This window comes from Carassius carassius, chromosome 6 (genome assembly GCF_963082965.1).
Source record: "Carassius carassius chromosome 6, fCarCar2.1, whole genome shotgun sequence".
Lineage (NCBI taxonomy): Eukaryota > Metazoa > Chordata > Actinopteri > Cypriniformes > Cyprinidae > Carassius > Carassius carassius.
Window position 1 is genome coordinate 27,165,566 of NC_081760.1, and position 24,607 is coordinate 27,190,172.

At 45.9% G+C, this 24,607-nt stretch overlaps 1 protein-coding gene across 1 annotated transcript in view; it reads right to left on the reverse strand.

Moving 5' to 3' along the window:
* Positions 1–23,309, reverse strand: part of LOC132142566 (neuronal membrane glycoprotein M6-a-like) — a 75,930-nt gene extending 52,621 nt beyond the window's left edge. Inside the window, exon 1 of the mRNA XM_059552526.1 lies at positions 23,226–23,309. Coding sequence (XP_059408509.1) covers positions 23,226–23,229 — 4 coding nt within the window. The 5' untranslated portion in view covers positions 23,230–23,309. The remainder of the gene's footprint in view (positions 1–23,225) is intronic.
* Between the last annotated feature and the right edge of the window lie 1,298 nt (positions 23,310–24,607).

The window sequence follows — 24,607 nt, forward strand, 5'->3', positions numbered from 1 at the left end:
ATGTTATGCAGATTCTCTTTAGCACACATAAAACATATTTATCCATTTTATTATTTGTTGCCATTGACTTTAGACCAGGTTTGAGCTGGTGTATGGTGCATTCTATTTTCAGTTCCTCAAAATAGCAATACACCAACAATGCACCTGAACACACCTCTTTTTTAGACCAGCATGCACATGGGCACAAATGCATTTACTATTTAAACTACACAGCACAGGACGGGAAAATGAGAACTGAGTCAGGCTGAAAGCACTTGCGCCATGCCTTGTGTATGATAGGGCCCAGAGTCGGCAAATGTGTCTCTAAAGATGGTTAATTTACCTTTGAATGCCTGAGATTTGAGGCCAGTGGAATGACTGACATAAATATGGTATCATATATTCAAATGGACTGAAAGCATTGATGACCTATTTTAGCATGCTATAGATAAATTGCTTAAGCCATGCACCTGCCTTAAACAAGCTCTCCTGAGCACTGTATTCGCCACATGCCACTCCCATTATGCTGCATTCCAATGATGGATATTTACTCTCCCACCACAGACACACACACACAATAAATTTCAGATAGGTGGTATTGGTCATATAAGTGTCACAGTGTCTGGTCTGTGTTTCCCTGGGTGCCACTAGTGGTCTCACTTCCCAATAGTCACCCCAATGCAGGCACTACATTTCCCACAAGACTTTGTCCCATTCATCAGCTGTCTCCACTTTCATCGTTTTCACCTGTCCATATAAACCAGCCTGTCTCATTCTGTTTCATGGAGTCCTTGTTTTCCATCACCTGGCCTTTTCATTTTCCCTTGTTTTTTTTTGTTTCTTGTTTTGGACTGACCGCCACGGTCAGTGACACACTTCTGTCTTGACCGCACGGCTGTGGTGGTCCTCTGCACCACCCTGGTGGGCTTCTGTCTCGACTGCACGGCTGTGGTGGTCCTCTGCGCCGCCCTGGTGGGCTTCTGTCTCGACCACACGGCTGTGGTGGTCCTCTGCACCGCACTGGTGGGCTTCTGTCTCGACCGCACAGCTGTGGTGGTCTTCTGCGCCACTCTGGTGGGCTTCTGTCTCGACCGCACGGCTGTGGTGGTCCTCTGCGCCACCCTGGTGTGCTTCTGTCTCGACTGCACGGCTGTGGTGGTCTTCTGCACTGCCCTGTTGGGCGTCAGTCCCGTCTGCTCGGCTGTGGTGGGCTCCAGTTCCATCTGCGCCATCCCGGTGGGCTCCAGTTCCACCTGCTCCACCCTGGATTCCTGCCCTGTCGGCTCTGCCCTGGGCCCCTGAACTTTCCATTCCCTCCTGGTCTCCTCGTTGTTGTCTTTTTTCACTTCCTGTCTCTGTTTCCCTCTATGGACCTGGCCCTCTGCCCCCCCCCCCCCCCCCCCCCTTATCCACCACCAGTCCACCTCACTTCTGGTCTCTGTGTTCCTTGGTTTGTTCTTGTGTTCGGTGGAGCATCTGGTAGCTGCTCCTTAGAGGGGGGGGGGGGGGGGGTAATGTCACAGTGTCTGGTCTGTGTTTCCCTGGGTGTCCACTGCAGGCACTACATTTCCCACAAGCCTTTGTCCCATTCATCACTGTTAATTGCACACCTGGTATTGCACTCAGCTGTCTCCACTTTCATCGTTTTCACCTGTCCATATAAACCAACCTGTCTCATTCTGTTTCATGGAGTCCTTGTTTTCCCGTCACCCGGCTTTCTCATGTTCCCTTGTGTTTTTCTTGTTTCTTGTTTTAGACTGATTTTGTAGTTATGACCTCTTGCCTGTTTTTTTGGGGGGGATTTTGATTTGGATTACCCCATTAAAATACTGCAATTGGATCTCTCGTTTCCTGTGTGCATTCATTACAATAAGTTACATTTAAAAGGTCTAAACATCCCATTGTCTTCCTTTTAACAAATTATGAAATGGGCTGTTTTTTTTTTTCAGGTAGCTACATTTTTTTTTCAGAATTTATGAACTTCTATCCCAAGCTCATGCATCCAACTGTGGTGATGTCCATAATAATAATTCCACTTCTAATGGAAAAATAAAATATAAGGTCGGCAACACCAAAGCTCCAAACTTCTAATGGCTCAGTTTATGACTGTCCTGACAACAATAAAGCCAAACGAGGTAGGTTATTTTGGCAGAGGTTAATAAGAGTCCAGTTTGAGACTCTAACTGCATGTGAAATGCGAAAGTCAGAACACACACTGTATATACATATAATGCCTTGTAAATGGCGATGTTCAAAGCTTATGCACAAAATATATATATATTTTTTTTTTTTTTGAGAATGAACATGCTGCAGTCAGATGTCACAGTAAAAAATGCTCAAGTGATACTGCCTATAACAGTTTATGAAGCTAGGGAATACAGTTAATAAATTGAAAGTAAATGAAGTCTTTAGTAATTATGGTTGAGATTTTAACCTTAGGCAAGAGAGAACACCTTAGTTATTAATAATGCAGTTGCTATTTTAAAAAAAAACTATAAAAATCATCTGAGAGCTTCTTCCACCAGGCGACCTGACCTGAATACTGGATGGAAAAGAGTACAGACAGAAGTACACGTATTAAATTATCAATTTAATCAAATATTTGTACTGAAATGTAGCAAACCAAAATTATACAGATTTAAGAGTCTAAAATGATTAAAATTACAGAAAGTAATATCTAAAAACTTGGTCTCCTGCAGGAAACACACTTCTAGTAAAGTTATTGTTGACTTTATTACTACTTTATAGGGACAAATGATGATGGTATTTACATCTTATTTGTAGCTCTGTCTAGGTCACTGTGACGAGTGGGGCGGGGCCGAGGGACATGGGAGCGAGGCCGGGGGAGTGATTGGAGATGAACTACACCTGTTCGTCCCACCGGTCTCGAGGCCCATGGAGGAGATGGAAGGATATAAAACTGGAGCGACGACAGTGAAGGACGAGAGAGGACCAGGCCTGGGCTTTTAGTTGTGTTTTGGTTTTTATTTTATGCGCACCAGTCGTCCGTGAGGGGCTGGTGCGCTGTTTTGTGTTTATTTTGTTATTAAAATGTTTTTGATTGTCCGCCGGTTCCCGCCTCCTTCTTCCGGATGAATATGAAGGTTTTATCATTACAGTGGTGCCGAAGCCCGGGAGAAGGAGGGACGCGCTGCTGAAGATCCCTCGCCGCTGTGGTGAATCCGCGGTGCCATCGAGCTGGCGAGGAGTGTGCCGCCATGGACGCTCGAGGCGGTGGACTGGAGCGAGTTGCCGGGGACGGGCGAGCTCGCTGCCGGCCGCCCACGATGTGGAGAGACGGCTGCCGTCCGTGAGGGAGCGGAGGAGTCGGCGCCGTTCGCCAGGTGGCCGGAGCCTGCTGCCATCCGCCGGAACGGGGAGGAGCAGGGAACGGGGGACTCCTGCCGGCTGCCCAAAACCGGAGGAGCCGTCGTCGTCCACCGGGCGGCGGAGGAGTGTCGTGCCGTCCGCCGAGGGCCGTCCAGTGCCACCGCCAGGCACCGCGGAGGAGATCACCCAGCTGGTGGAGGGCCGAGCAGCGGTGCGTCTGGGAACCGGAATTCTTTTTTTTTTTTTTTCTCTCTCCCCTCTCTCGTCTCTGTCGCTCCTCCTTCCATCTCCTTTTCTCTCGCCTCGCCTGTCCTACCCCCAGGTTCCCGCAGGTCCCCGGGAGCGGCCCCCCCGGAGGGAGGGGGGGGGGGGGAGTAGAGCGCAGTCTCGGGAGTACCCCCCGGCCTGCGAGGGGCGATGGGGGTATGTGACGAGTGGGGCGGGGCCGAGGGACATGGGAGCGAGGCCGGGGGAGTGATTGGAGATGAACTACACCTGTTCGTCCCACCGGTCTCGAGGCCCATGGAGGAGATGGAAGGATATAAAACTGGAGCGACGACAGTGAAGGACGAGAGAGGACCAGGCCTGGGCTTTTAGTTGTGTTTTGGTTTTTATTTTATGCGCACCAGTCGTCCGTGAGGGGCTGGTGCGCTGTTTTGTGTTTATTTTGTTATTAAAATATTTTTGATTGTCCGCCGGTTCCCGCCTCCTTCTTCCGGATGAATATGAAGGTTGATATCGTTACAGTCACCTGTTTCTTTGGACGCTGCTCATCTTAGATGAAACTAACAGTTTTCATTTGTTCTGGTTGGCAGCTGTTTTTAGCCTAGTTTATGAACAAATATATTAAACATGACAAACAGACAGCAGTGAACTGACTGAGATATACTGTATCATCCAGCCATCCATGAAACCACAAAGCTCCAATTTCCATTTACTGCTCTCCCATATAGTGAACATATCGGAGTCCACTATAGTGAATAGAAGTAGTACATTTCAAATGCAGCCCTTGTCCGCAACATATCATGCAATCAGCTGGCTTTGAATACTATAAATTAGCCTTAGCGTACCACTTGCTGATCACTTGCTCCAGTTTTAGTATGTAACCATGGCAACAGACTGCTTCACAGATCTGCACTTTCTAGAGAGATATAGAGACTGAGAGAAAGAGGAGGAAACACATAGAAACAAACAGAAGATCTGATTCCACCTCACGACCTTATTGCACTGCAATTGCTGATAAAAATTGACTTAGAATACAATAAACTGGCCAAGTAATTACTGTATATGATTTAGCCCTAGCATCACAATCTTGCTCAACATTAGATTTATATGTTATTAAACTGCTACGTACCATAGCACAACTGAATTCTAAAATGAATAAGCGGGCTTAAGGCGGTAGCATAGATTGGATACCATGGTAGGGCAGTGTTAACAAGCAGAGATTGTGCTATTTCATTTATACAAAGATTTGTGCTATTGAGCAGGACAACTTTACGTTATTTACACTTGAGAGCACTAAAAGAACAGTAATGCAAAAAGCACATATCCCAAACAAATAAAACTAAATTTGTTACTAATCTGTTTTTAGGCACAACATGAAGCAAAGTTTAGTTGTTTATGGTGCCGAGCAACAAAGCAACTTGCAGCATTAATACAGAATTCAATGGATAGCAAAGGCATGCAATAACTTGCTGTTTTACAATGGCTTTGAAAATGGCTCATCCAATCAAGAAAAAATACTATTTTACAATAATGGTTTTACAGTTTGAAGTGTCGAAATTAAGCTGTTTTGCAAATAGAGCAGACTTATGGGTTATGAATAATTACATGATTGGTTTATGTCCATGACATTGCAAATAAAAAAGAAAATCAAATAAGCTTCAATGAAATGTAATTATCTTAAATTATCTTTAATCAAATTAATAGTTTTTAATTGACTTAATACATATATAAAAACCGTATTTGTGGTGCTGTATGTACATGACCTTGTTATAAAATGATAAATTACTCATACCATGAAGATTTTGTTCATACTACCCACTCCCAGGTGGGCTGTAAAGCAAAAATAAGAATGGGTCGACAAAAGGACGGTAGTCTCTCTATCTCACTTATCTTGTTTGACCAGATCAGCTAGTGATCTGAAGATGATGGTAAATTATCCCATTTGTTCCTAGTGTTTACCATGTTGTTATCTCCAGATGACACTCTCTCAGCTGAAAGGCCACAATGTTTCACTGGCAGCATGAAACATACTGTATTGACCCGAATATAAGACAATGTTTTTCTCTTGTAAATACAACTGAAAAAATGCAGTCATCTTATATTCAGGGTCTATACTTTGACATGTCAGTAATACAACCACAACATTGGGCCAAATACATGTAAAACGAGTGTGCCATGAAATACATAACGTAATGTGTGCTGTAAAGTTTGCAAGTGAAAACAAAAGAATTATGATTGGCATGTTAGCGTGCCATATATATATATATATATATATATATATATATATTTTTTTTTTTTAGTAAAACACGAGATTTGGTTTTCAAAAAGGTTCATCTGGAAAAAGGGGGTCGTCTTATAATCACGATCATCTTATATTGGGGTAAATATGGTAATTTTAATAGCAATGAATGGTTTAAAAAATTTTTAGCTGAATGTAAACTATATATATATATATATATATATATATATATATATATATATATGTATATATATATATATATATATGTATATATATATATATATATATATATATGTATATATATATATATATATATATATATATATATATATATATATATGTGTATATATATGTATATATATATATATTTCATAGTGTACAAGTGAAAAGGATTCTTACAAAACACAAATGTGGAGTGTTTCCTTTCCAAATTCAGTAAAGTGAATTATATGCATCATGCAAGTAAGTATGAACATTTGAAATTACAGATAAGAAAAAAACATGCCTGCACTTATGAATACCCTCTGCTTCAAGAGATTAGAAATAAACACTCTAATGATGTGTGATACAACTCGTTTTAGTGCACACAGTGAATGTGAACAGAATAGAAAGTAGTAATGTGACATTTAAAATAAATAATGACACAGTCCTTTTGTCTGACAGAACGAAACGGCAAATACTGTTATTCACAGTAACTTACAGACAAGGATTGTGAAATAGACAAGGATTTTGACAGCATGCTACTTATAAACCTAGCTTATGTTCTGAATTCCACCTACACACCTCAAGACAGGCAAGTCTACTAGAGCAAAGAAAGCAGTGCATTTTTCTTTGCAGATCCTTGGTTTGTACTTTTTAATTTGTGACAGGCATTTTGTTTTGTTCTCCCCATTGGTCACTAAATACGCAACACCGACATAATTCCACATCCGCCGGTATGGTTTAACTAACGAAAGACTGGACATTGCGTTGTTTTCATATGGATGACTTTATCACAGAATATTTGTTTTCGGTAGCACTTGTTTAGTTTAAAAGTAGACATGTCAAGTTTTCTATAGATATATCTCTTATGTCTCTTCGTTGAGTATTCACTGAGTTACAGTTAATTTTAATGACGCGTTTCTAAATGAAGATCACTGCAGACAAAGTCTACAGACAGCACACCTTGTTTGTTATCTTTATTTTATAAATGCACAAAGTTTTGTTGTTATTATGTCTGTATACAAATAAAAGTAGACCCTTTACAGATTCGATTGATGTATTGCTCTTATCTGTAAACTGATCAAAACTGAAAGTGTAATTTAAGTTATCAGGAAAAAATGCCTCATCGCGTATACGCGTTAATCGACTCCAGAGGGTTAAAATTCTGTCAGTTTAATGCCTACAAAAATGGCTGGTAGGGGACTACAACGTGCTTCTTCCCAGGTCAGTTACGTAACAAACCCAGATAAACCGGGAACATGCAACAAAGGGGGCATGTTCTGCTGCTTTAGAGAAGAGTATGGGTGCACGTAAAAATCTGTTCATATATGATTTGCGAATTGATATGTAATATGGAGGACTTCATTGTTTACAATATAACCGGAGCACATTCTGAGCTTGAGGAGCGGGATGTTAAGACATGCTCGAGGTGGTTTAGCGAATCACAACACACTGAGCCAGCTGACCAATCTCAGCCCATCGTGTATTTCTGAGGGTGGGGATTTATAATAACAGGAAATAAATTGAGGCGTTTGTCAGAGAAGGGACAGATCAGTGTGGAATAAAGGCAAATTATGTGAAAAATTATGCGTTTTTTTTTTTTTTAACGAAGCATGAACACATGTTAGACTGCACCCCATAAACACAATCAAGACTAAAAACAAGACTCTTCAAAATCTAATTTCAAATTCTCCATTGTCAAATTCTCCTTCCATTCCAATGATAAATAAAAATACAATGGGACATACAGGTTATGGCCAACAAAAGGGTTAGTAAATAACAGAAGCTACATATAACAATATGATACAATAAAAGGAAAAAAATAAATGGACTAAGCTGTGCACAATGCAAAATAGTTGTCTTTAAAACAAAAATACTGCTGAGCAAAAGACTTATGTGCTCCCAGCACAGATGTCTGTATTTCCCATCAGCAGTTGATACAGCTCCAGGGTCTAGTTTTCACTAAAGGCTTTGCATCACACAAATATTGCATCTCCTAATATTTAAATGGTTTAGACACTAACAAAGTCGTATAAGTGTCTAAAGTACATCTTTTTTATCTAATGTTCTCCTCTGAGGTGATGGATTTGAAAGAAATATGGCTTTTAGGACACAATAAAACGTACTCGGTTACTAAACGTAACCTCGGTTCTCTCTAGAAGAGCGAACAAGTACTGCGTCTTAGCTAAGACGCTACGGGAAAAGTCTCTTTTCACGAAATACTGAAGCAAAAAATTATCCTTAATTTTGTATTTTTGTAAAGCGCATTTGCAGCAGTACACAGCCATAGGCGAGACGGCTCGTTCGCTCATTGGCTTGTTCTGCGGCAACTGCACAGCCCTTCGCGCCCTTCTTGCCACTTCCCGCCGAAACAGGTGTGGCCCAACCTATAAAAGGAGCTCGAAAAGGCTGACTCACCTGATTTATTTCATCGCTAAAGCGAACCAGAGTGAATCGTGCGCACGGCAGAGAACGCAGTACTCGTTCGCTCTTCTAGAGAGAACCGAGGTTACGTTTAGTAACCGAGTACGTTCTCTTACGAGAGCTCTCTCGTACTGCGTCTTAGCTAAGACGCTACGGGAACCCAATGCAAAACGCCGTGCGCGCAGGGATCACTCACCAATAAACCTGACGCAACGCCCAGGATTTACAGTGCACAGTCACCTGAGGGACTCACAGAGAGTCCAGGACAGAAAAAGGGGGAAAGCCCTCCGTCCCATATCTAGCAGCATCCGTAGATGCGGCAATATGACATCACACAGCCGAGGCAAAGCCTGACCAATGTGGCAATGTGGGTCTTACGCAAAACTGCCCATATAACAGTCGGCAGCGCATAGCGCTCGTGAACTCAGAATTCCCCTCAGGGCCCTGATTCGACTATACCGACAGCAGCCTTGCTTGCAAGGCGGGAACCTCCAGGTTATAGAACCTGTTAAATGTAGACGGCGAGGCCCAACCTGCCGCCATACATATATCCTGCAAGGAGATCCCAGTAGACCACGCCCACGACGAGGCGACGCCTCTTGTGGAGTGTGCTCTGACGCCCAACGGGCACTGAAGGCCCCTGGAAGCGTAAACTAATGCTATGGCGTCAACTATCCATCTGGATAGAGTCTGTCTCGAAACAGCCATTCCCTTGGAAAGTCCACCGAACGAGACAAACAGCTGCTCCGACTGCCGAAAGGCAGCAGAGCGAGACACATAAGCTCTTAAAACCCTGACAGGGCAAAGAAGACTTCAGTCTCTATCCTCTCCTGACACCGGCAGGGCAGACAGGGCAATAACCTGAGCCCGAAACGGCGTGTTGAGGGATTTCGGCACATAACCGTGCCTAGGTTTGAGTATGACCCTTGAGACATTAGGCCCAAACTCCAAGCACGACTGGCTCACCGAGAGCGTGTGCAAATCACCCACACGCTTCACCGAAGCGAGAGCCAACAAGAATACTGTCTTGAACGACAGATGCTGAAGGCTAACCGATTGGATAGGCTCAAAAGAGGTACCCTTCATGGCCTCCAAAACCGCCGCGAGGTCCCACATAGGGACTGACGGAGGTCTGGGAGGATTCAGCCTCCTAGCTTCCCTGAGGAACCGGATGACCAAAATCATTCCTTCCTATTGACTGACCGAGCGCTGTTTCAGAAAACGCTGCGATGGCCGCCACATAAACTTTGAGCGTGGATGGGGCTCTGCCCTTATCCAACAGCTCCTGTAGGAAGGAGAGAACCTCCGTCACCTCACAACTAAGGGGTGAATATCCTCGAGCTGTGCACCAGCTGGAGAACACCGACCACTTCGAGGCATACAGACGTCGTGTCGACGGAGCTCTAGCCTGAGTGATGGTATTCAGCACTCCCACTGCGAGATCAGCGGGTAACCGTTGAGTGCCCACACATGGAGGGACCACAACTCCGGTTGAGGGTGCCAAATCGAGCCCCTGGCCTGCGAGAGGAGGTCCCTCCTCAACGGTACTGGCCACGGGGCGACATCTGCTAACTGCATCAAATCTGGGAACCATGGTTGGTTCTTCCAAAGAGGTGCTACAAGCAGTATTGAACATCTCATTTCTCTCACCCGTTCTATCACCTGCTGAAGGAGGGAGATGGGAGGGAAAGCATAAAGCTGGCAGCACGGCCATTCCCGTGACAGCGCGCTTTCATTCTTGGAAAAGAACGCAGGGCAGTGAGCGTCGCCCTGGCGATTTATGTAGGACACCACAGACATGTTGCCCAAACGGACTAAGATGTGGTGATCCTTGATTTGGGGACAAAAGCGCATCAGCGCGTTCTCCACTGCCAGCATTTCCAGACAGTTGATATCATGGAGCTTTTCCCGTTCTGACCATAGGCCAAAGAACGGTCTGCCCTCGAGCAGCGCTCCCCATCCCGAAGTGGAGGCGTCTGTCGACACCATCTTCACATTCGGGGAAGTCCCCAGGCTTACACCTGATCGGTACCAGCCGTTCGCTGTCCAAGGTGCCAGAGCTGTGACACAGCTCTGATTGACCTTGAGATGCAGCCGGCCAGACGCCCACGCTCTGCGTGGCACCCGCGTCTTCAGCCAGAACTGCAGGGGGTGCATGCGGAGCAGGCCCAGCTGCAGAGCCGGAGATGCTGAGGCCATGAGGCCCAGCATCTTCTGACAGTGTTTGAGCGACACGGTCGCGCCGCAGCGGAAAGAACTCGCTGCGCGCTGAATGCCCATCACGCGCTGTGGTGACAGCCGCGCCGTCATGGAACACGAGTTCAGAACTATACCCAGAAACAGAATCGTCTGACTGGGGTTCAGCGAACTCTTCGCCCAATTGACACTGAGGCCGACCTTCTCGAGTAAAACGGCCCTGTGGTCCACGAGCTCCGCTCGTGATCGGGCCAGAACCAGTCAGTCGTCCAAATAATCCAGCACTCGCATGCCTCTGAGTCTGAGAGGAGCGAGCGCTGCATCCATGCACCTCGTAGACGTACGAGGAGCCACAGAGGACTGTAAACTGGTATGCCTGGCCCTCGAAGGCGAATCTCAAATATCGCCTGTGGTTTGACGCTATCTGTATTTGAAAATACGCGTCCCTCAGATCTATTGACATGAACCAGTCCCCTCTGTGAATCTGCGCGAGGAGTTTCCTGGTCGTAAGCATTTTGAAACTGCGTTTCATCAATGCCTTGTTCAGCTGTCTTAGATCCAGTATGGGCCTGAGACCCCCGTCTCTCTTGGGCACCAGAAAGTATCTGCTATACAACCCCCCCTCGCTTTGAGCTTGAGACACAGGCTCTATAGCCCCTTTGCTCAACAGTTTTGATATTTCGGCCCGAAGTATGTGTGCTACTTCTGTTTTGACCGTAGTTTCGACGCGCGCTGAAAAGCGCGGAGGGCGTCGAAAAAAACTGTAGCGAGTAGCCTCTCTTTATAATGCCTAGCACCCAATTCGAAACCCCTGGAAGCGCTGACCATGCATTTGCATGAATGGCTAAGGGCTGGATGCGAAGCGCGCTCTGTTGACCGGGCAACGGCAGCGCTCGGGTGTGCTGCGCATTTGAGGCGGGGAGCGCGCTGATTACAGCGGGAAGATCGCTCCTCCTCGACCCCGTCCCGGCGCTAACCGACTGGGGGAAGGCTGAGCAGGTCCCGTGGGACTCGATATGTCTGCGAGTAACTGTGGGCTGCATATGTGCACATTTACCACTTTCAACTCGCTGTCTGCCTGTGCAGAGCGTACGTGCACGGGCCTCGTTTTTACAGAAGCCACGCGCCGTATGTGAATGTGGGCACTGAGGAGTGGGCACGTTTACTATGCGGCGCGCTCGACCGATCTGTGCCGATCTTATGTGTGCGAGCCCTGTGTGCAGGGCTGTGCTTACATGTGGAGATGGGCACTGAGGAGTGGGCATCGTCACTGCATTTATAGCACCATCGGTCGTGGCCGGACGAGCGTGCACGGGCTTTGTTTTTACAGAAACTACATGACGCGTGTGACATAGTAATTGTGGGCACTGAGGGGTGGGCACGCTTACTATGCAATGTGCGCGATCGACTTGAGTCGCTTTTATGGGCGCAGGTCCTGTGTGCAGGGCCGTGCTTACATGTGGAGATGGGCACTGAGGAGTGGGCATCGTCACTACATTTATAGCACCATCAGCCGTGGCCAGACGAACGTGCACGGGTTTCGTTTTTACAGGAACCACGTGACGCGTGTGACATAGTGATTGTGGGCACTGAGGAGTGGGCACGTCTACTATGTAGTGCGCGTGATCGACTTGAGTCGCTTTTATGGGCGCGAGCCCTGTGTGAAGGGCTGTGCTTATGTGTGGAGATGGGCACTGAGCAGTGGGCATCGTCACTACATTTATAGCACCATCGGCCGTGGCCGGGACACCAGAAATTACACCCTTTTCGGGAAATATCTGGGTAGCCGTGATAACGGTTTTTGTGTGCAGGCAAGCGGGCAACCGTACAGGCTTGCGCATTGCAAAAGACGCTGAAACAGTCACAATCTCTGGAACTGAAACAGCGGCGCGCTTAGGTGAGAGCCCGGCCACAGCGGAACTCGTACACCGGCGCTTCGATGAAGCAGCCATCGTTAGTAGTGCAGACGCAGCGTCATGCAGCATGCATAGATGGCTTTCCTAGGATGGCTTCGGGGCTCCCGGCCTCACCGCAATCCTCTGCCGCGGTCCCCGCGGCGCGGGGCGACGGCCGGTAGAGCGAGAACGGGGGTCTCGAGCTGCGTTGCTGAAGCTGTTGTGATAACGGCTTTTGTGTGCAGGCAAGCGGGCAACTGTGCAGGCTTGCGCGTTGCAGAAAACGCTGAGACAGTCACAATTCCTGGAACTGAAACAGCGGCGCGCTTGGGTGAGAGCTCGGCCACAGCGGAACTCGTACACCTGCGCTTCGATGAAGCAGCCATCGTTAGTAGTGCAGACGCAGCGACATGCAGCAGGCTTTAGATGGCAACACCGCTTTTGCCGCCGTCCAGCAGAGGGCGGACAAAGGTGCGTCGCTATCGCCTGTTCCACCGGCGGAAGTGACTGGTAGTTCCTGTTTTTAGCATCATCAGTGTGGAGAATGCTAGTGAGACAGACGAACGAGTTCGCGCTGAATATGGAGCGTTCCAAGCCTTCGCCACCTCTTTGTGAAGCTCAGGAAGAAATGAGGCGGGCTTTGAGAAGTACGCTCATCCGAAAGGGAAATACCATCCAGCCGGGAACGAGAGGGGGGGGCGCTGGTGCAGACCACTCGCGGCCGAGACTCGTCGCGGCCCACGCGAGCATTCGCCCCGGCTCCTTCTCGATGTCAGCTCGTCTGCTGGGCTTCTGAGCAGAAGGCGCGAGATCCTCGGAGCTCGCCCAGCCCTCACTTCCCGAAGCTAGCAGAGAGCACGTGTCCTCTTCCCCCGACGCGGCCCTGAGATCGACTTCCTCGGACGACGCGCCGGCAAACAGCGATGCAGGGGGGGCCGGTGAAGCAGGGCGAACCGGCGAGCTCGGTTGAGCTGAAGACGGTTCCGGAATCCGCTGGAAGTGATGCTTTTACGGCGCCTCAGCGCAGCGGAGAATGCATGCTCAGTGAAAAAGGCCAGGCGAGTCCTCAGAGTCACCATGGCAACAGCTCACAGTGGGGGCATCCGCCGTCAGCGAGCGCGAGCGCTGCATGATCTTCACCCAGGCAGGAGACACAGATGACGTACCGGTCTCCCTCGCTGAGTGGGGCTCTGACGAGCCACAGGAAGGCATCTTAAAAAAGACGCAAGCTCTTTTACGAGTGTGTGTCGCAGGGCAAACACACACACACATAAAGAACAGCTGAATATAACAGAATTGAAAGGATATAGGCGCCGGATAGCGCAGCAGGAACGGCAGTGGAAGGCGGCGATGCCAGCAGCTTCAGAATGGCTCGTCCTGCTGATATGCTTTCTCAGACGGCGCTTGCTTCCTCCGTGATCCAGCGATGCGTGAGCTTCGCTGAAGAGATGAAAAATCAGGTGAGTCAGCCTTTTCGAGCTCCTTTTATAGGTTGGGCCACACCTGTTTCGGCGGGAAGTGGCAAGAAGGGCGCGAAGCGCCCTTATTGGTCTGATGTTGCATCAGCCCGCGCTCCATAGGCTGTGCAGTTGCCGCAGAACAAGCCAATGAGCGAACGAGCCGTCTCGCCTATGGCTGTGTACTGCTGCAAATGCGCTTTACAAAAATACAAAATTAAGGATAATTTTTTGCTTCAGTATTTCGTGAAAAGAGACTTTTCCCGTAGCGTCTTAGCTAAAGCGCAGTACGAGAGAGCTCTTGTAAGAGAAAGCCAAATTCGTTTGCATTTATTAACAGTTTATCAAACACATTCCCCAGTTTTCTATTTGTTGTCTCGTCTGAGATCATGGTGTTTTACTGCTCAGGGACACAGAAAATCCAGAGTTTCCTATTAGACTACCAGTGGGTAGATTTCAGGAGGAAGGTTCTAGCCACACTAGAGAAATCACTCACAAGCCCAGGATCCACTGCTGTGATCGCATAAACCAGCAGATTTATTTTCTACCAGAATAAATGAAAATAGTCTCAGAAGGGGGAATGAAAATAGGGAAACGTGAGGGTGGTTCAAACCTAACTGAACTCCAATATCTTCTGAAGACTGTTTATTATTACTTTGGAAATGTTAAATGACATGTCTCAGAAGAGAATAAAGAAAGGAAAATATGTAAGATTCAAGCCAGTTTTTGAAGATTTGGCCATCTTTAAGAATATATTGTCTGTTTTTGACATTTCTACTTTGCCATTCCATATAAAGGAAATGGTGAAAAAAAAAAAGGGGGGACCGTATCCAAAAGTCACTTACCATATATGGAACAATGGATTTCCCAGGTCTTAAGACCTGTTCACACCAAGAAAAAAATGACATAGTAACTATATAAGTGTAACTATCGATATTACAATGATAATGCATGTTTATTGTGCACATCTGCACATTCTCATAGCACATACTTTGTCAGACTGATTTTGATTGGATGCCAATGTTTTACCATTCATTACCTGAAAAGAAAAAGTTCTCAAAAAAGTGATTCTAAGGATATCGTTTGTCTATGTTGTTGTTGTTGTTGTTATAGATGCTCCTATAATAAGATCAATTTTTAAAACTTTATGGTTATCGTTTTTAGAGTGAACGGGCCTTTAAGCAGCACTAATAAACAGAATTCCAGTTGAGTGAATATACATCGTGCCATCGGGGTTAAATTATTAACATAGATCAATGGTTTCTGTTCATCTGCGCTTATTATGATGGTCTGCTTTTTCAAATATATAATTCAAGATAAAAAGTGTTATTTACAATGTGAATTATTCCTGAATTATTAATTGATAAATATCGGGATCATATGATGTTGCTAAAAAGAACATTATTTTGTGTAGTTGGTGTCACGAAATGTGTTTATGCAGTTTAAGGTTAAAAAAAAACGCCTCAAGGTTACGTATGTAAGCCTAGTTCCTTGAAGGAACGAGACGCTGCGTCTAGCGATTTGGGGAATGTCCCTGACGAGACCGACTCTGAATATCGTGTGCAATCCGTCCATCGGAAAGGCGTGACGTCACGGGCGGGGTGACGTAGCGACCAGGAAGCTATAAAAGCACGTGCCGTGCAGCTGGCTTCAGCTTCGAGTAGGGAAGCAAGCACCGGCAGGGGTGCCGGGAGTATGGCTTTGCGACGCAGCGTCTCGTTCCTTCAAGGAACTAGGGTTACATACGTAACCTTGAGGCGTTCCTTTTCAGGAACTCGAGCTGCGTCTAGCGCTTTGGGGAACGATGTGCCCATGCTGCCAGACTTCCAAATCCCTGCCTAGTGTGTATCCGAAGAGCACGGCTGAGGCGAGAGAACAGAAGAGCCCGGAGTGGCTCGCATATCAAGATCGTAGAATCTGACAAATGTAGAGGGCTGTGGACCACTCCGCAGCGTTGCAGATGTCCAAGAGGGACACACCTGCTGAGAAGGCCTTAGAGGCCGCCATACCCCGAGTAAAGTGAACCTTGGCCCCCAAAGGAGGGGGAAGACCAGAGGACTCATAGGAGACGTTGATAGCCTCAACTATCCAACGACTAAGGGTCTGCTTGGTGGCAGGAGAACCCTTGTTAGAAGGACCGTAGCAAACAAGCAATTGGTCGGATTTTCTCCACAGGGCAGCTCTGTGGACGTATGCGTCCAGAGGCTCGCACTGGACACATACAGTTTAGCTTCTCTTGGTCTGGCTCCCGAAAGGGAGGAGGACAGAAGGTCTGCAGAACGATAGGTTGTGGTGTGACAGAGGGAACTTTGGGAACATAACCCGCTCGAGGGTATAAGAATGCTTTGGCCATACCAGGGGCAAAGTCTAGGTAGGTAGGGGCCACCGAAAGGGCCTGGAGATCTCCAACTCTCTTTAGAGAGTTGATTGCCAGTAACAGGGCAGTTTTAATTGTCAGATGTCTGTCTGAGATGTCTTGTATTGGCTCGAATGGAGCTTTGCAAAGAGCCTCTAGAACCACAACCAAATCCCAGGGGGGAACACGGGACCGTACTGGAGGTCTCAGCCTCAGCGCACCGTGGAGGAAACGTGTAACTAGGGGGTGTCTACCCACTGACTGATCATTGAAAGGGACATGGAAAGCAGCTGTGGCCGCCACGTACACCTTTAAGGTGGAGTGGGATAACCCCGCAGAGAGCCTGGCTTGTAAAAACTCCAGAACTGTACCAACTGGGCAGTTTGCTGGGTCAAGCTGGCGGTCTCTGCACCATGAAGTGAAGAGTTTCCACTTCAGGGCATACAGTTTCCTCATAGAGGGAGCTCTGGATTGGAGTAGGGTCTCAACAACCTCGGTTGAGAGACCCACTGCTAACAGTTGTGCCCCCTCAGGGGCCACACCCACAGCTTCCACAACTCCAGGCGAGGGTGAATTATCGTGCCCTGCGCCTGTGAGAGTAGGTCTGTCCTGATCGGTATCTCCCACGGAGAGCCGTCGAGGAGCGAGACTAGATCTGAGAACCATATTCGGCCCGGCCAGAACGGGGCTACTAATAACAGATGGACCCCGTCCCGGCGTACTCTTGCCAGAACTCCCGGGAGCAGAGCGATAGGGGGAAATGTGTACAGACGAAGCCTCGGCCAGGTCTGTACCATAGCATCCAGTCCCAGAGGAGCTGGATGAACTAGAGAGAACCAGAGGGGACATTGCGATGTCTCCTGAGTCGCAAAGAGGTCCACCTGGGCTGTGCCAAATACTCTCCATATATCTGCTTCACCACCTCGGGGTGAAGCATCCATTCCCCGGGCCTCGGCCCCTGCCTCGACAGTATGTCTGCTCCCACATTCAATCTCCCAGGAATATACACTGCTCTGATCGAGAGGAGTTTGCCCTGGGACCACAGAAGGATCTGGTGTGCCAGCTTGTACAAGGGGCGTGAACGCAGACCCCCCTGGTGATTGATATAAGAGACCACTGATGTGTTGTCGGTGCGCACCAACACATGGTGACCTCTCAAGTCTGGGAGGAAATATTTCAATGCTCGATAGACTGCTAGCATCTCTAGGCAATTGATGTGCCATGTCAGATGGCGACCACTCCACAGACCGCGGACAGGGTGGCCACTAAGGCCGCACCCCAACCGGTGAGGGACGCGTCTGTCGCTAGCGTTACGCGGCGACAAGGAGCTCCCAGCACAGTGCCCTGATTCAAGAACCAAGGTTTCTTCCATATGTCTAAGGCACGAAGGCATCGCCGCGTGACCTTGATAACTCGAAGTGGATTTCCCCTGGGGGAAAAGCCCTTGGACTTGAGCCACCACTGTAGGGGTCTCATGTGCAGCAGGCCAAAAGGTATCACGTTGGACGCAGCTGCCATGAGCCCTAACAATCTCTGGAACTGTTTGACAGTGAGTGACTGGCCTTCTTTGACTCTCTCGACTGATGTGAGGATCGACTCGATTCGAGCAGGAGACAAACGTGCCTGCATCGTGGTCGAATTCCACACTACGCCTAGATAGGTGGTTCTCTGAACTGGAGAAAGTACACTCTTCATGGTGTTTAGTCTCAAACCCAGCTCCCCCATTCGTGCGAGAATGACATCTCGATGTCGAACCGCCATCTGCTCTGATTGAGCTAGGATCAACCAATCGTCGATATAATTTAGAATGCGGATGCCCTGCATACGGAGGGATACCAGAGCCGCATCTACACATTTCGTGTGATATTGATAAGCTTTGCCCCCGAAAGCGAATCTCAGAAACCTCCTGTGTTGTGGAAGGATGGAAATGTGGAAGTATGTGTCTTTGAGATCTATTGTGACAAACCAGTCCTCGGATCTGATTTGAGCTACAACCTGCTTGACAGTGAGCATTTTGAACTTCAGTGGCATGACTGAGCGGTTCAGGTGACGTAAGTCTAAGATCGGACGCAACCCCCCATCCTTTGGAACTATGAAATACCGGCTGTAAAACCCGGACTCCCTGTCTAGAGGAGGGACCACCTCGATGGCCTCCTTCCTTAATAGGGTATTCACTTCTTGTTCCATAACCAGAGCCTGCTGGGGGCCGACCACAGTCGGTGTAACCCCGTTGAACTTCAGTGGTGGATGACCGAACTGAATGCAATAGCCTCTTTCTATTGTATGCAGGACCCACTGAGATACATTTGGCAGTAGCTCCCACATTCAGAGTTTCAGGGCGCAGCGGCTAAATAATCTACTAAGGGAATCAGTCTCTCGAGACTGACCTCTGGTGTAAGAGGCCCCCGAAGGGGCGGCGAGCATCCCAGCTCCGCTGCGCTCACGGGCGGAAATAACTGGGAGTAACGCTCGCTGGAGGCCGCTGCGCCCTGAAACTCTGGCAGGGTTGGCAGACCGACCCCCTGAGGGCACTGAGGTGAGGCGGGCACCGTGTAATGAGGTGGACACCGCTCTACCCCAGTAAGGGCTACCCTCAGGGTCACTGCGCCTCTGGCGTCAGGACAGCTTCGTCGAGGACTTCCGGGCTTCGATGACAGATCTTAAATCGGACTTAGCCCTAGAAGTCCCCAACTCAGAGCGTCGCTGGGGCCCTCGGTCCCGTCGTGGGGGAGCACGAGCGGCGACACTCTGTTTCTGCGCTTCCCGGTATGAGGAGCCGGTATGTGGCATGGTCATCTCCCGCCCAGATGCACCACGAGAGCGACGAGGGAGGAAACTCTGGAACGCCGCCGCCTGTTTGCGTGCCTCCTGGAACCTGTCGACGACAGTGTTGACTGTGTCGCCAAACAGGCCCGAGGCTTGAAGCGGGGCGTCCAGGAGGCAGACCCTGTCTCTTTCTTTTATCTCTGACAGGGTCAGCCACAAATGCCTCTCCGCGGCCACTAAGGCTGCCATAGACCGCCCAATTGCGCGAGCGGTCTCTTTAGTGGCGCGGAGGGAGAGATCAGCGGTCTTTCTAAGTTCTTCTACATCTTCAGACTTAATCCCCTCTCCCTCATTAATATCTCTCAGCAGGTCAGCTTGAAAAGCTTGAAGGACTGCCATAGTATGAAGGCAAGCCCCAGCCTGACCTGCTGCCACATAACCTTTGCCTACTAGCGATGATGTAACTCGAAGAGGCTTAGTGGGCAATGTCGGAGCCTTTAGAGACGATGCCGAGCCGGGCGACAGATAGCCCACGAGCGTCTGTTCGACCCGTGGCATCGCTCTATAACCCCGCTCTCCCAGCCCCATCACGTTGCCATAATATAGTGAATCAGGGCCGAAGAGGCGGGTTGAATATGGATGGTTCCACGATCTCAATAACTCATCGTGGAGATCGGGAAAATATGGAAGGCTCCGACGTGGAGGTGGTTGCCTCAGCCGCAGAAAGCGTTCATCTATTTGCTTCTCTGCGGCTTAGTTTGTTTTTCAGCAGGCCATTCGATTTTTTATTTATCTACTGCTCGCGTAACCACCTCCAAAAGCTCCTCATACTGGGGCGACAGGGGTGGCGAATCCCCAGCAACAGTCTCCACATCGACCTCCTCGGAGGAAGAGAGGTGAAGAACTGATTCCTCACCCTGGGGGGAAGAAACCGACGAGCGTGCTTCCGAACCCAGGGTTTGGGCGCCGGATCTGGCAGATGAGGAAGGAGATAAGGACTGGCCCGTCTCCATTCCCTCTGACAGATCCACCTGCGAACCCCACGAGTGCAGCAGCCGCTCTGCCTCGGCAGAAGCGGGGCCAGCACCGCGAGGAACGCTGGTGAAGGCTCCCTCCTTGAAGAGAGCCCATCCCAGGCAAGCCACGCACAGACTGTGTGTATCCCCGCTCGTAATGTAGCGAGGGCAGGGAGGAACACACAATCTATAACGTGGCTTGGAATCGCCCTTTATATGTTTGGTCTTTTGCTTAACTTTAGGCATATTGAGCTGTTTTAGCGATCTTTTTAATGGCTAAGGGACAGACAACAATAAATAGGACCAACGGGACAGACTTTTGACATGCACACACAGAGCGCTTGACAAACATTTTTTAAATATTAATTAGGAAACAGTGAGTTTCAGTATAATATTTGTACGTTTTTAATATATATATATATATATATATATATATATATATATATATATATATATATTTTTTTTTTTTTTACTATTTCTCTACGAAATAATAATAAAAGACTATGCCAAACTATTTAAGATTTTCCTTTAATTATTTAATGAGGCTTATTTTCATTATGAGAAAATATGTATTCAAGTCACTGTATGAAATGTTAATGTATTTTTGAAAGTATTATTTGTATGTGTTTGAATATTATTCCCCCACTATCATCACAACACTGTTTCGGTGTTTCAAAACACAAACTGAACAGCAGTGTCATGCAGACAATATACTTCCACAACATATGGAGCTTCCACCTCATACCCATATGGGAAAAATACAGATATTTGTGAGGCAGAGCACTTGTAACCTCATACAGAAACATACACACGCCAAAGGCACTGGCTGACCTTTTAACTTGACATCTGTAGTAGGACATGGCTGCCACCTAGGAGACAGCATTCCAGTTCTAAGTTCATGAATCCCTTAAACCCAAACCCATGTTCTGCTCATTAGACCAATCGACAGCCAGTGAAAGATGAGTGAGATCAGGGCGGTGGAGGGGAGGGCGATCTCACAAAAACAGAGGAGCTTGTCAGGATTATCAAAGGCCCCCCCACACAAGAGAAGAATGTTTGGAGGCGGCTAACAGAGACATAATGTGACTATTTATCCCTCATGTGACTCCGTGCATATACTAGACAGAACACACAGGGGACAGGCCATCAGCAGGCACCATGAATGAGGGCTTCAACAAAATCAGTCTTTCTTCAGCATAAACGAGTGTTGTCATTCTTCATATTCCAACTATAACTGGTAAACAGACCATGGAGTGAGAACCCCAGAACAGCAGTGCCTTTCAGATGCCAAGACCTAGATCTAAAATACACATAGTAAGAACAAACTGTTTTGTGCCTTAGAAAGAATCCATTCAATTTGTGCTCTGAAGCAGGTCTAAGGGTTTTTAAAGGAGCTATGATTGACGCAAGGTTCGTTTTATTACGGAGGTAACCATGAACGTCTGCACCTCTACTTTCAACTGTTCCATGGCTGATGTGAACATTTCCTGTATTTTTTATGTGTTTTCCTGACAATAATAAGCCTATTCCCCTGTCATGTTTGCATAGTGTCTGAAGGGAAGAAAAAAACAACAACAGGATTTGGGGACCTGAGGTTTTGCCACTGGAAAACATATTGTTTAGGTCACAGTTGTGTCTTGTCACGGATAAAGGGTTGAGAACAATTGTCAGTTAACCATTTGGAAGTATTGTGAAATATGTTGCTGCAAACTCAAAACATTAAAAGGCACAGTTGGTTCATTTTATCTGCACCAGGTACAATCACAGTAATCTGATTATGAGCTTGGGCAATTTACTAGCCTAAAGGGGTCATATGATGCGATTTCAATTTTTCCTTTCTCTTTGGAGTGTTCCAAGCTCTTGGTGTATAAAGAAGATCTGTAAAGTTTAAAAGGCAAAAGTTTCTAACACGCACACACATCTCTACATCACTATGTGGGAAGATTTGCATAACACTGCTCATATATTCAAGCAAAGAAAGAAGGTGTACCTTTTATTCTCATTGTAGTATTGTTGTTACCGCTGCCATGTCATATAGACGCGGTGTGTTCACTTGTGAAAGCGGAACTACTTAGTTTGGCCTTCCAAAAGAGGACACAACTTTTATATCATGTTTATAATGGGGTTTAATGTTTATGTCTCATCCCTCTGGCCAAACAGGGGATCACAATATGTTAAGGCGCATAACATTTCAGTCACATGCTTGAGGTATTCGGCCAATCACAATGCACTGTATAGCTGGCCAATCAGAGCACACCTCGCTTTTCAGACTGATGAGCCTTGTAAAAAACTATGCGTTTCAGAAGGCGTGGCATTGAGGGGAAACAATAATGTACAGTATGTGGAAAACAATGCCTTTTTTGAACCTTAAACAGCATAATCATTTTATTACACCAAATACACAAAATAATGCTCCTTTTAGCAGCATCATATGACCCCTTTAAATCGGTATCAATAGAGAAAGGCATGTTTGCTTACATACAGTATACCAGATACATTGCTTACATATTCCACTACAAACTGAAAGGAAGACAATCCTTAATGATCTTCCTAAAAATGCTGCTTTATCTATGTCCTTTTCCTAAAACTAACACCTTACCTTTTTGTTTCTAATTATTATATATATATATATATATATATATATATATATATATATATATATATATATATATATATACATAAAAAATTGCCATCTGTGGAGCACATCATTCGTCATTCGTCATCATTCACATTAGAGCAAAGATGCAATATGGTGACTTAAGTTGTCATTGTTCAAACATCTTTTGTAAAAGAAAGCCAGACCGTAAAATTTTAATAATTTACCTACATCTTCCAAATGTAGATAAATTATTATTGCAATCACTACATTCCTGTGAGATGCTTAACATATTTCAGTTTACATTATATACAATCTCAGCGCTTTCTCTCAGTAAGTGGCAACTTGTTGAATCAAAACAGTTCAATCACACGGCGGCAGCTGCTTGACAACAAGTGTAAAAGTAGCAGAAAAAGACCTTTGACATTCTGTCATTCCCCCTACTGAGTGGTCGTACTTGCACTTCACACACCTCGGTTTAATCTCGGCAACTTTTCGAAGTCGAGTTCCCGACCTCAAGTTAAAACGACAAAGCAAAGACTTACCCATGTTTGAGACTAAGAGCTTGACAAGGCGGTAAATTCCACAGATGAAGAGTTTGACAGTGAGAGCTGGTAGTGCGACCGTCAGTATATTCCTGAGGTGACGTCACCATCACTAACGGGCGTGGAGAATTTATCAATGGCAAGTTGTTTAATAAACCTCATGAACTCTCAAAACGTACTCAATTTAAGAATGTAAAAGCTATCTAAAGAATTATTATATCATTATTTGTTCTATTTTATAATTGAAAATGCTTTGTTAATTATATTATGCTTTGACTCCTAGTTATGGGTCCTGTTATACAGTGACTTTTATGTCTCGATTTATTTACTCATATTTTCTCTAAAATGAGTCACATATTTATAAAATATGGCTTAAATTGTATATTTAGGTCTTCTTTATCACTTAAACAGACATTATAGATACTACTTTGTATTTTACACACCTTTTCATTGATATATAGCCTACATTCAATTTTATTATGTCCTCAGTGCAAAGTAATATACTTACACAATAAATATAAACTATGAAATGTTTGGCACATTTTTGTCTTATTTTGTGAGGTGAGGAGCACTAACAGAATATACTGTATATGTTTTTTAACAATTATTATTATTATTTTTTTTTTTTATTTGCCACCCTATTGGCAGAAATGGGGACAAAAGTACATTTTCTTAACAATTAAGACATATTCTATTCATCAATAACAGTTTTGTTATAGTTTAACACTGCCAAACAAAAACCGTAAAATAAAAATACAGTTTTTTTAATGAAAAAATATAGTTTTTGCACTTTATTGGATTTAAGATATTTTACTTTAATTGTAGTTTTTGTTTGGCAGCCATAGCTGCCATTCATTTGACAGGTTATTTACGTGTTTATTTATTTATTTATTTATTTTTTTCAGTGTATCTATATGTTTCATGGCCAGTGTCTGAACAATCTACCCATAATTTTTATTTTTTGAGTCCCCGAGCTTGACCAATATGTATTCCTAATAGTTAAACATTTACTATTCACTATTTTGGTAGAATACAAAAAACTTAAAAATCTTTTGTGTACCTGTGTACCTGTTTTTCCAAAACTTATGAAGCCAATATGTTACAGCCTACCAGGACTGACCCTTATATTAGATTACTGATAGATTATAATTGTATGATAATATATATATATATATATATATATATATATATATATATATATATATATATATATATATATATATATATATATATATATATATATGTATATAAAATCTGCTGATTACATGGAATGCAAAACCTACAAAAACTTAATAAATAAATAAATACACATTGGCTACATATTTGTGCATTGATATATGAGGAGATAACTACTACAAAAATAACTAATTACAAAACTAGAT